The sequence below is a fragment of the Lissotriton helveticus genome, chromosome 11 (assembly GCF_964261635.1).
Source record: "Lissotriton helveticus chromosome 11, aLisHel1.1, whole genome shotgun sequence".
NCBI classification, from domain to species: domain Eukaryota; kingdom Metazoa; phylum Chordata; class Amphibia; order Caudata; family Salamandridae; genus Lissotriton; species Lissotriton helveticus.
In genome coordinates, this window is record NC_136072.1 from 533,579,530 (window position 1) to 533,593,349 (window position 13,820).

The window sequence follows — 13,820 nt, forward strand, 5'->3', positions numbered from 1 at the left end:
AGATCTCTAAAAAATCATATCTTATTGTTCGTAAAATACAAATACTAAAAAACTCTTTTTTCTATGGTTTTTGTATATATGAAAAATTTTATTTAAATAGATTTTTGTCTTTTGGGTTGCTAGGCAATGTTTGAATGTGGAATGTGATGATTGAGTGGGAGCAAATGTTTTGGAATATGTACAGTTTCATGTATTAGTCATTGTATAAATTGTTTCTGTATGTAGGATGTAAAAATAGTACAAACGATATGAATTAATTGACATATGTTCTCTGAGTGATATAATAAAATTATGATTTATTCATACTAAATTAGAAGTCTTAGTCCCATGTTTGGTTTAATTCCAATGTGCTGTGATAAATAATAAGAATTGAACATAACAGTATAGGCAATTGTTCTGTTTAGCATTAGGCCGGTGGCTTGGCCTTACTGTTGGGAGCCTGTGCCCAGTAGTGTTTTTTCTGATTGAGATTCTAGGGATATGAAGGTAGTGGAGGCAACTCATATTCTTATTCTTGTTCATAAATCCTGCTCCCCATCCCCACATCTGGGTGCTACCTTATTTCCTAGCACAGCAAGTGAACATGAATTGAGATTAAGCTCTAGGGCCTGTTATAGGACACGTTTATGTTCATTTTCAATTGGATTGTATGTCACCACAGATGGAAGCTCTTCCACAAGCAGGTCTGCTGGGGAGTAACATTCAGTTGGGGCATCTATGTGAAGGGAGTATTTTTCTTTCCTTACTAAGGTCTTGCTTGGTGAAACAGTCAAGGCAGAGACTGAACAGGCTTAAACTACTATGTCCCTTGCTCCAGCCATGTTAGTTGCTGAGGTTTGGAGTTCTCACCCCTATGAACAACTTGGTGTTTAATAATTACTACAAAAGTACTACATTGACTTACTGGCTATTGTACCTCTGATTTAATTGTATGTTATTCTGATATCTAGCATTGATATTAGCTTTTAAAAATAAATCACAATGATTGCGGGGATTGTAAGTGGAAGTGGAGACTCCCGCACTACAAGTGCACTCTATATGAAAAGGAAGAGGAGTCCTGTTTATTGTAATGATTCATTCTCAGGGTGAGGACAAGGGCAGGCAGTAGCATGGTTGGAGTTTGGCAGGGGATGGTTAGGAGTCCTTTCTGCAATTTGTTGATCCCCCTCCGATGTTGTTCTTGGATGTCTGAAAGGTGTTAATGCACTTTAATATTACTTGATACTGTGTTAATGCTTTTCAAATCCTATAGGTTAATTCCCAAGGATCAGTACTACTGCGGAGTTCTTTACTTCACTGGCAGCGATATTTTTAATAAGAACATGAGAACTCATGCCCTGGAGAAGGGGTTTACCCTGAACGAGTACACCATCCGCCCAATAGGAGTCACTGGTGAGTACAGGTAGTTGAGCTTTCCACTTCAGACTCCAGATAGTCCTCTGAATTGTCTACAGCATCAACCCATTAATGAATGCCATGCAACTTTTTTGTTTTCTTTTTGTTGGTTTTTTTTTCATTTACTATTTTTTCTTCTTTGATTACTGTCCTATCGTTTTCTGGTCTACATTATACTTGCCAGCAGGCTGGTTAAATTACCTGGTTGTAGGCTCGTTGGCCACTTTAACTCGGCTAGTGTGATACCAAAACATTTCATACCCTAACACTTCACTCATTTGGCTATTTGTTATGATTACTTGATCCAATATATTAATTTGTGCTCCTTTTAGAAGTCGACTGTCAGCAGCCATTTTATCTCTATATCAGATGTTTAGATTGGGAATAAGAAATCTGTGTCACATGCCTACTATTTCCTGGACAGTCAAAGTGTGGTGACCCAGTAGCCAAGGGATTTTGTTGTGAAATTGATATGTTGGCCAAAAGAATCTAAAGTATTTTCTGACCTTGACGAAGTGACATTTTACTCCTAAAGGTAGGGCCTGCTTTCTGAACAGGGTGTTTGGAACTTCTGTACCTCCTCCACTCAATTATCTATTTGATTTGCTGTAACTGGTGGCCTGTAAATACTTTGGTTTTCCATTAGAGAGTCTTGTAGCTGGACACTCTGCTTGGAAATATTTCTCTAGGCATAAACTTAGGAACAAATGGTGTAGTCACTTCTCTACTTTACACACGTTTTAAACAAGCTTTGGCAAAGCCAATAGGTCTCACCTACACATGGTATTGGCTTGTGAATGTTTTAGCCTTAGGTCTCCCACCTTCCTTTATCTTTGTTGTAGAGCAGCATGGCTGCTGTGCAGCACAGCAGAAAGTTAAAAAAAAAAGCACCATGACACGGGCAACACTTGTCACATAGCTTTTTGAAGAATTGCTGCCAGCAGAGAGTGTGGGGCAGAAGAAATCACTGGTGGGGGTTCTGGTGATGGTTGGGGGATAGTATGTGATATGACACAGCCAGATATGTCCAGATGAATCTATGACAAAATATCGAATACAAAAATATCTACATACAAAAATATCGCAACAAAAATAACGATTACAACAATATCGACATCCTATCTCTAACAAGGTAAGTACAAAAATATCGAAAAAAATATATAGATGTCAAACATATCGTTTTTAAAATATCGTTTTTTTCATTTAAAAAAATGTAATATTTATAAAATAATACTTATAAATGTAATAAACAGTTAAAAATATATTATAATATTTAAAATTAATAAATTATGTAATAAAAACAACTAATAAAGATATAATAGATAGTATATTCTTCATTAATAATAACTCTAAAAAATAATTTTATTAACTTATAAATAAATGAAAATATAATAAATTACAAATAAATGTATATACATAAAATAATAATATAAATAACAATTAATAAAAATGTAAAACAAATTAAAAAAAGTAAGTAAATGTTGGATAGCGTAGGGGTAAACATTACTATTCCCACTCCAAAGAGTGCAACAGTAGGGAAAGTGTTGGATAGCGTAGGGGTACGAATTACTATTCCCATTCCATAGAGTGCAACAGTAGGGAAAGTGTTGGATAGCGTCGGGGTAACAATTACTATTCCAACTCCAGAGAGTGCAACAGTAGGGAAAGTGTTGGATAGCGTAGTGATAACAATTACTATTCCCACTCCAGAGAGTGCAACAGTAGGGAAAGTGTTGGATAGCTTAGGGGTAACAATTACTATTCCCATTCCATAGAGTGCAACAGTAGGGAAAGTGTTGGATAGCGTAGGGGTAACAATTACTATTCCAACTCCAGAGAGTGCAACAGTAGGGAAAGTGTTGGATAGCGTAGGGGTAACAATTACTATTCCAACTCCAGAGAGTGCAACAGTAGGGAAAGTGTTGGATAGCGTAGGGATAACAATTACTATTCCAACTCCAGAGAGTGCAACAGTAGGGAAAGTGTTGGATAGCGTAGGGGTAACAATTACTATTCCAACTCCAGAGAATGCAACAGTAGGGAAAGTGTTGGATAGCGTAGGGGTAACAATTACTATTCCCACTCCAGAGAGTGCAACAGTAGGGTAAGTGTTGGATAGCGTAGGGGTAAAAATTACTATTCCAACTCCAGAGAGTGCAACAGTAGGGAAAGTGTTGGATAGCGTAAGGGTAAAAATTACTATTCTCACTCCATAGAGTGCAACAGTAGGGAAAGTGTTGGATAGCGTAGGGGTAACAATTACGATTCCCACTCCAAAGAGTGCAACAGTAGGGAAAGTGTTGGATAGCGTAGGGGTAAAAATTACTATTCCAACTCCAGAGAGTGCAACAGTAGGGAAAGTGTTGGATAGCGTAGGGTTAAAAATTACTATTCCAACTCCAGAGAGTGCAACAGTAGGGAAATTGTTGGATAGCGTAGGGGTAACAATTACGATTCCCACTCCAAAGAGTGCAACAGTAGGGAAAGTGTTGGATAGCGTAGGGGTAAAAATTACTATTCCAACTCCAGAGAGTGCAACAGTAGGGAAAGTGTTGGATAGCGTAGGGGTAAAAATTACTATTCCAACTCCAGAGAGTGCAACAGTAGGGAAATTGTTGGATAGCGTAGAGGTAAAAATAACATACTTATAAATAAAAAAGAAAATGTAAATAATAAAAAAACGTAACAATTAAATATAAACCATTTACAAATACCAATACATAATTATTAAAAACATGATTAGCAATAAGTAATTAACTAAAAAGCAATAATAAAAATTACCATTTAATATTTAATTACCAATTAATAATTACCAATTATATAATTAACAAAATAATTAATTTAAAAAGCATTATTACTTAATTACATTTAAATTACTTCCCACCCTATTCTCCTATAAACCCACAATCCACTACAGAACATATTTATCAATGAATAAAAATTATTTACCAATTAATTAAAATTAATTACCGATTAATTAAAATTAATTTCTTTCCTTATAATTAATAATTAATTTAGTATAATTAAATCACTTCCCACCCTATTTCCCTATAAATCCACAACCCGCTACAGAACATAATTATCAATTAATCAATTACTAAATTAATACCAATTAATTAAAATTAATTACCAATTAATTAAAATTAATTTATTTATAATTCCTACTAATTAATAATTAATTTAGTATAATTAAATTACTTCCACCCTATTGCCCTATAAACCCACAACCCGCTACAGAAAATAATTATCAATTGATCAATTAATATAAATTAATTACCAATTAATTAAAATTAATTACCAATTAATTAAAATCAACTTATAATTCCTACTAATTAATAATTAATTTAGTATAATTAAATTACTTCCCACCCTATTCCCCTATAAACCCACAACCCGCTACAGTACTAAAATACAGAAATTAATTAAATTACATAAAAATAAATAAAAAACATAATAAACACATAATATACAAAAAAATAAAAATCGATATTATTAACATCGAAATTATTAACATCGATATTACTAACATCGATATTTAAAACATCGATATTACTAATATCAATATTTAAATCTATCGATATTACTTACCTTCTATATTATGTCCCTTCAATATTTAAACATCGATATTAGTGTATATCGATATTTACATTTCGATATTTTGTCTGCATACCGTCCACATCATAGCGCTTTCTTTTGTTTGTTCTGGCAGTAGGGGGGGGTGTAACATGGATAATAGAGGGAGAGCAAACGGGTGGGAGGGGCAAACAACATGGACAATTACAGAAGGAAGAAGGGGGAAGGTAGGGTGAGTAACACAGGCAACAGTTAAAGGAGGGAGAGTGTGTGTGTGTGTGTGTGTGTGTGTGTGTGTGGTGAAAAGGAACATGGGCAAAAATTGGAAGGAAGCAGGTGAGGGCAAGTAACACTTGCAAAAGGGAAGGTGGGTAAAACTGATGAGCAGAATAAGAAGAGGGGAGGTATGGGCAAGCAACATGGACAATGAAAGGTGGATGGAGGCAAGAAGACATACAGTGGAGGTGGAGAAGTGCACGAGGGAGCAAGCTGATAAAGATGCACTTTGGGTGAGTATCAAAAAAGTAGCACCTACAAAAATGAGTAATAGGAGGACACAGCTAATTCATCCATGCTCAAGGGGGAGGGACAGACACACAAGGAGGAAGTAAGCCAATGAAAATGAAGCAAGCAAATGAATGACAATGAAGCCAGCCATTGGTAAGCAATGGAGGTTCTCTAAGCCTAATATTAGTTTTTTTTAAAACAGATAGTGCATCCAGTGTCAAGGCAAGAACCAAAGCTGCGTCTGTAGCATGGCTAGCTGTAAATCACATGCTCTGCACATTCATGCGACCTAGTGGTGGGCTTGGAGCATTACAATCAATTTCCCTTTGAAGAAGCTGTTGCGGTTTTCAAAGTGACTTGTGACACCTCTCTTGAAACCATAATGCACCGGAACACAAACTCGATCTCGGTTGTGTTTTTTTGTTTTTTAACTGCCCATCCCAAGTGCATCTTCAACGTCTCCTTTACAGCGGAACATTTGAAAATAACTTTGACGTGATGGAAAAACCTGGAACACAATATATCCTAAAACCGACATAGGGCAACAGTGACCAACTTTGGCGTTGGAAGAGACTCGGACCAGGTCGGATGAGAAGGACTCGTTTTGGGGGAAGAGTATGGAGAACATCTGTTTACGTTTTATTCTTCTTACAACAGCAAGTTTTCATAGTTGAACCAGAACCAAGTCTACCCAATAACCCCAATGAAAGTATCTGATCACTTCTGCTATGGGAGCTGAGGACATCAAGGACTTCAACTCCGAAGAAGATCCAAAGAAGACTTGGGGGTCTGTTGAGTACTGCAGAAGTCCTAGGGGTGGGGAGTCTTATTTCATTGTAGCTAGATGACTGAGTTTCAATGGGACCTTTTGCGTTTGATGTCACACTGTTGCAAACAGATCAGTCATTGGCAACCAGACTCTACCATCCTCCCTCACTGAGTAATGCCCTGTCGATAATCTGGTACAGGACCTTTGCTTACACTCTACCCCTGTACCACTGATTCCACTAGTCCTAGAGATGTTCAGGGCATCTAACATGACATTGATTCTGATAGCTCCAAGGTTACCATGTCAAACTTTGTTCTTTCACTGCATGCAAATGTCATAGGACGTATGTGTCATGATATCAATACACAAGGACACACACAAATTAGAGGGGGCAGGGTATTTCACCCAAACCCAGAGGAGTTGCAACTGATGGTGTGGTACCTGAGATAGTTAAATTCAGTCACTTGCAACTTTCAAAAACTTACAATCATTAAAAAAGAAATGTATGCCTTCCATTAGAAAGTGTAATCCCCAAAAAATGAAAACCTATTCTTATGCCACAGAAATAAAAACCTGTTTATGACATTAAGGTGATTGTGAATTACCTTACTCACCTAGTAGAGTGCAAACGTGCCCCTCTCTAAGAGTTCACTTTTCACCAATTGCAGCTTTATTAAAATTACTACTCGCAAAAAGGTTTTGAAATCCATTACATTAAAAGGTTTATGAAGTGGGTGAAGACTCTATGCACATAAGGCCCCTCCACCACAATGGAAATTCAACATGTTGAAAGCAGATGTGATGAAGGCATCATTAGATCCCTTGCATTAAACATCGCTCAAATATTCTACTAGTTAGACAGTTTTCATAGTTGCAATGACATCTATGAGCAAGTAAATTGCAGATGCTCGATGTATAGCGCCTTATCCATCCATCCTTATCAATATTGACTGACTAATAAGACATTATAAATTAAACCTAGAGCACTTTCTACTTGGAAAATTAAGGGGCCATGCTAGCTTTTATAGTCATGCCTACGGGACACCTGTAAATAGGTGGCCCTCTGAGCACACCCTCATAAGATATTGCTGGGACATAGAATTATGTGAAGAGATATATATACCAGTGGGACAGAGAGTACTAAAATATTTATTCTCATCAACTCCCTCACAAACCCCTCACCGCTGGGGAGGTTAAACTGATATGTAATCTATGCACACTGTGTGAATCTACAAGAGATTTCACACCACAAAACAAACCAGTAACTTACCTGTAATAAAGATTTGGCACAATTAAGCTCTTCTAGAGTCAATGGGAACTTCCTTATAAAAGAGTAGTGAACGAAAAAGTTAAAAAAGAATTTAAGAGAGTGAACACGTAAGAAAGAGTTGTGGGCTTATGGTTGATGCCATATTCTGGCTCCGCCTATGTCGCGCTCCAACAAGAGTTGGAAAAGGTTTTTGTTTTAAGTCACTTCTAAACCCAACCACTAAATGGTGTAACGATTAAGCATGAGCACAAAATCCGTTCCGCTCGTGGATTTTGCGGATTTTCTGTAAATTCGCAATCCGCAAACTCCCGCGAATTTACCGAAAATCCGCGAGCGGCGGATCCGGGGGGCAAAAGTTCAAGCCTTCAAGCTTGAAGTTGTTGTAACTATTTTAGGATGGCGCCGGCAAGCTGCCAGCGCCATCCTAAAATAGTTACTAAGTTAGCTTCAACAGGAAGCACTAATAGATCACCTGCTTTATTTTATCTATTAGTGCTTCCTGATGACGCTAATTTAGTAACTATTTTAGGATGGCGCTGGCAGCTTGCCGGCGCCATCCTAAAATAGTTACAGGATGATGGACAGCTCACTCAAGGGACCCCTGCGCACATCGGTGCGATTGCATAGTAACACACACATGGTCGCTGGAACTAGTTGAAGCTCAAATTCAGACCACAAAAACGAGTTGGGCAGAGGGCAGAAACGAGTGGGGCAGAGGGCAGAAGACCACAAAAACGAGTTGGGCAGAGGGCAGAAGAGCACAAAAACGAGTGGGACAGAGGGCAGAAACGAGTGGGGCAGAGGGCAGAAGAACACAAAAATGAGTGGGACAGAGGGCAGAAACGAGTGGGGCAGAGGGCAGAAGACCACAAAAACGAGTTGGGCAGAGGGCAGAAGACCACAAAAACGAGTGGGGCAGAGGGCAAAAGGGCACAAACACGAGTGGGGCAGAGGGCAGAAAGGCACAAAAACGAGTGGTACAGAGGGCAGAAGGGCATAAAAAACGAGAGGGTGGCAGTGATGAACCAGAGGGCGCATCACGGTCTCGCCCAAAAAAAAAAAAACGCGAACACGCAAAGCGCCCCGCGAACATGCCAAAACGCCCCGCGAACACGCAAAGCGCCCCGCGAACACGCAAAAATATAAAAATCTGCAAATTCGCACAAATTTGCGAATTTTGTGGATCGCAAATTCGCGAATCGCGAATTCGCAAAATTCGCCCATGTTTAGTAACGATGCACACCATGTGAATCAAGGAGAGCTAAAGCTGCAAAACCATTATTACATGTAAGTAACTGGTTTCTTCAGGACCGCAGCCCCCATTGACACATTCATATGCTAGGAATGCAGAGGAGAATTAGCTTGTATTGGGAAGTATTGTATGGAAAAAGAAAAAGGTAACATCGCTATTTTGCCTTTGACTCATGAGCGTGTGTATTGGAAAATTGGCTTTGTCTTTTCCAGTAGGTATCATATGAGTTGTAGGTAGACTAGACATGCATGGGTATGCCTAGTGGATCTGGCCGTAACTTACAAAAAATAGCACTATCAAATTTCACTTTCCATGGATCTACTGTGGACTCAATCACTTATTTCTTTGGGAGCAACCCACGCATAGTGTGGATAAATTCTACAACTATGGTTTTGATTTCAGCCCAGCCTACAGAAAATGGCAGTGGGCCTTGTTGAACCTGATTGTCTATATCCAAGTGCACCAATCAAACAGCAGTTCCTATGACTTGGCATTCTTCAGAGCGGATGCTTTAGTGAGGCCTCCCTCATAGTGAAAAATATAGCGTGTCTGTGGGCCCAGATATTTGTTTCTTTGGGACTTCTGAAGGTAGAGTTAATTGACCTACCCAAATGTGCCTATGTGCTATGGCCTCCATCTGCAAATAAACAAATGAGTCCTGCTATTTCTTCGGAGGGCCTAATTGACTGTTTGCTTGACAAACAAGTCAAAACCAAACAGGAACAAAGCATTACCATTTATGTACTGATTTTGCAAGCACACCCTAAGATGTTTTTCAGACCTTCCTTATCCTCATTCACGGACTCAAAGATTGCTCAGATAATTGCATATAAAAAAATGTTTGCATGAGTTTCCACTAGATGACATCACACTTCAGTCTTTCTTAGTTGTAAGCATGTCTAAGGCAATGTTGAACCAGTATAAGTGTATCCTTGGTTCTCTTGAATGTCAATATCCAGAATTAAGTTGGTTTTCTGTTCGCTGAGGACGTCCACAGGTGCAATACCAGTCACAGCTTAAGCACACTCTAAGCCATCCGTTGGTGTATATTGGAGATTACTCGCCCTATTTGCAGCCTGGTAAGCCGCTCTGAACAAAACCAATTTCTTAATTTTTCCGATTAGTGCCCAAAAGATTAAATTTCCCTTCAATCAGTGGCAAAGGGTAATGTGTGTTTTCCATGGGTCTCTTTAGCACATGTATTTCTGATGGAGATAGATGCAAAAATAGAGGCTTCAAGTCCAATGCTGCATTATTTACTTTTAGACACTGTGTAGGTTGTAGTCCTTTGTTGCTTTGTAGACCAACCGTGTGATCATAGAGAAACCACACTAACCATATTCATTATAATTCTGCAGATTTTCATGCATAGGATTCACTGCTACAAGTTATGTTATGTTATGTTATTTTGTGACTTTCATAGCGCACGGCTACTCAGAGAGTGTCCCAGCGCTTTATTAACATCCTGAAAGCAAACATACCACACAGAGAATAAAGAAGGGGACAAAAGGGAACTCAAAATCTAAGAGGCAAACAGCCAGGTTTTTAGGCCCTTTCTAAAGGATAGCATGTTGGAGTTGCTTCGTAACGCGAAGGGCAAAGAGTTCCAAAGCTGAGGAGCCCGGAGCATAAAAGAACGACCATCCAATCGGGCCCTCCTCACACGAGGAACAATGGCAAGAAGCTGCGATTCTGATCTCAGAGATCGCGACGGACAGTATTGCTTAAACCTCCTCTGCAGGTATTTAGCCCCGGTGGAATAAAAGGCCTTATGGGCAAGAGTTAAGGTTTTAAAAACTATCCGCTGTCGGATAGGCAGCCAATAAAGTGCCTGTAATAGGCCAGAAACATGCGCTCGCCTGTGCAGACCATAAATGGCGCGAGCCGCCGCATTTTGGACCACCTGCATCCGTTGCAGGAGGTATTCGGGCAGGCCAAGATATAAGATGTTAGCATAGTCCAATCTTGAACCAATCAAGGCCTGCACCGTAATCCTCCTGTGATCCTCTGAAAGCAGCGGAAAGAACTTCCGCAACATGCGGAGAAGTCCAAAGCATGTGCCTGTAAGGGTGAGGATCTGAGGGTCAGGCCGTTGTCAATTTTGACCCCCAGATTCTTCGCTACCTGCGAAGACTGGCTCGGGGGAGACATGTCCGCCGGCCACCACATCTGCCAGTCCGGGTCGGATTGACAGCCGAAGAAGAGTACCTCCGACTTATCTGAGTTGCACTTGAGGCTGTTCAGTTGGAGCCATTTGAAAACAGCCCCAAGGCACTCACGGATACTCTCTCCGTCAAAATCCTCCCCTTTCCGGCAGGTGAAGAGCAGCTGGGTGTCATCTGCATAGGATACGATCTGGGCTCCATAGGACTCCGCCAGAGCCGCCAAAGGGGTCATAAAGATGTTAAACAGAGTCGGGCTCAATACAGAGCCCTGCGGGACTCCGACTCCCAGTGGCGGCATCTCGGCGGAAGCCGAGGAAACCCAGACCGACTGTCGGCGACCAGCTAGAAAAGATGTAAACCAGCTGAACACCGTCCCCCTCAGACCGATCTCATGAAGTCTGATGAGCAAACCCTCATGGGGGACGGTGTCGAAGGCCGCCGACAGATCGAGCATGATCAACATCGCTCTACCACCCAGATCTAGCATCTCCTTGATGGCCTCAGAAACCTCCAGCAACGCCGTCTCCGTGCTCAGATTAGGGCGGAAGCCCGACTGAGTGGAGTGAAGCAGGTCGTTGGATTCCCGAAAATTGGAAAGCACGCTATGGACATGCTTCTCCAGGGTCTTGGCTAAAGCCGGAAGAAGAGAGATCGGCCTATAATTGGCCAAGACCTCAGGAGCCAAACCGGGCTTCTTAATCAAAGGGATGACCATGGCCTGCTTCCACGCCGAAGGGACCTCACCTAGGCTAAGAGAACGATTCAGGAGAGGGTTGACCAACGGGTTAACTACCTCCGCCATCCTCGCCAAGAATTTGGCCGGGCATGGATCAAGCGGTGACCCAGATTTGAGATTGGCCAGCAGAGCCAAGGAAGAGGCCATAGGTAAAGGCGGGAAGTCTGACAGGACAGGTCCCGAGGGAATCGATGGAACAAAGCCAACATCGGGGCCAGGCAGGGCAGCCGCCTGCCGCGGTGGAAACGACTCCTGTATCGTCTTGATCTTCGCGGTAAAGAAGCAAGCCAGATCCGAGGCCCACTTCTGAATGGGAGCGGACTGGGCCACGTTCGACCGCGGGGTGATGTATTCCCTAACGATCGAGAAGATCTCTTTACAGGAGTTCGAGGCATCCTCGATCCTCCTGGCAAAATAGCTTTTCTTCTCAACCAGAATCGCTCGGTGGTAGGCTTTGACCATAGTCCTATATTCGAGCTTGGCTTCTAGATTATACTGGGCTCGCCAGGTCCTTTCAGCCACCTTGCACTGCCTGCGAGAAGCAAGCAGTGCACCCGTAAACCACGGGGCAGGTCCTAATGTTAAATTAATTTACCGATAAGCAAAGAATGGGTAAAACCCCTCTGAAACATCAGGGCCCCTAGTAATTTTAATCTATGTGGGTGCTGTCTTCTCTGATGGCAATCCCTAATGTATCCTTTAACCTTTACTATGGATATGGAGAGTGCCTTTACCGTATGACCTTTCCTTCTCCTTAGAGTTTCCGGTACAGAATATGGGCTGAGTGTCCTATTCATTCCTTCACAACTAAATAAAGGTAATTTTTTAGTTAATGCTAAATTAACCCTCTATTGGTCATCATATTTCCAAGAAACGCACTGCAGGAATGTTTGTTTCTGTCACAAATATTATCTTATAAAAATCAGGGTTACCCAAAATTGTTCCATGCTTGCTCCTGTACTGTTCTTGCATCAGAAATTGATTGACTTTGGACCACTTGGAACTTAATTTTTTCACATGCCTGTTCTAAAATGTTGTTCTAAATGAGGCTTCACCTTAGTGTAAATATTAGGTAATTGTTGTTGCAGGAATCGCTGGCGAACCGCTTCCTGTGGACAGCGAAGAAGATATTTTTGAGTATATCCAGTGGCGATATCGAGAACCAAAAGACCGAAGCGAGTGAGCGAGGAGAAGACTTAGTTTGTCTGGTTCTGGAGACTGGGATCTGGGCATCTTAGACCGTGAAGGGCGTGGTCTGAATTCTTTTTATTGCTTCCTTTTTGTAGAAAATCTGGTTGTGCATGTGATAGCTGATTGTAAATTGTGTGCATTAAAAGTAAGACCGGCTATTATTTTGCCTTTTTTATTAAAAATATTTATCTTGTGTTTATACTTCTTTGTTGCAGTTGTTATTTATTTCTAATTTTATTGGGGGCATTTACAGAACATGAACTTTTTTTTTTTTTGTTTAAGAAGTTTTTATTAAGATTTTCCAAATACAAAACAAAGGCCCTAATAAAACGTATTTTAACCTGAGTAAAATAAAACAATCAGGCATATAACACAAGATAAATTTGTAATTAGAAGAGATAAAAAAGAAAGGATAGCAGGAAAGAGAAAGAGAAAGGAGGATGAAAAGGAAGGAGGAAGAAAGAGAAAAGAAAAGAAGAATCAAAAAGATATATGGAATAATATTATGGAGAAAGAATGAAAAAGATATAACGTAAAGGAGGGTTAGAAGAAACATAAGTAGTAAAGGGAAGCCAAAGGAGATCAGATTTGATTTTTTGAGAAACAGAAGAAGAGGAAACAGTAGCAATCCTGTGTTCATCACAAATAAAATTGCACAAAGTAAGTAACGATAACTTGGAATTATCTTTCCAGGATGATAAAATTACCTTAAAAGCTAAAGCGATAAAAAGATCAAACAGTCTAGAAACAGAGGATACAATATCTATATCAGGTGATACAGATCGTAAAAAAAACATGCAGTAGTGATAAAGTAGCATTGAAGTTAAATATTGACATGCAAACATTCCAAACTGAATCCCAAAAAGATAAAACAGAAGAACACTCATACAGTTGATGTTTTAACATGCCCGTTTCACTAGAACAAGACCAACAAAGAGGAGAGGAGTTTGGTGAAAACTTAC

General features: G+C 40.2%; 1 protein-coding gene across 1 annotated transcript in view; it reads left to right on the plus strand.

The window, feature by feature from the left end:
- POLB (DNA polymerase beta) overlaps positions 1-13,056 on the plus strand; it is a 129,246-nt gene extending 116,190 nt beyond the window's left edge. Inside the window, exons 13-14 of the mRNA XM_078666218.1 lie at positions 1,253-1,392; positions 12,756-13,056. Of these exons, the coding sequence (XP_078522344.1) occupies positions 1,253-1,392; positions 12,756-12,850 (235 nt within the window). The 3' untranslated portion in view covers positions 12,851-13,056. The remainder of the gene's footprint in view (positions 1-1,252; positions 1,393-12,755) is intronic.
- Positions 13,057-13,820: the final 764 nt, after the last annotated feature.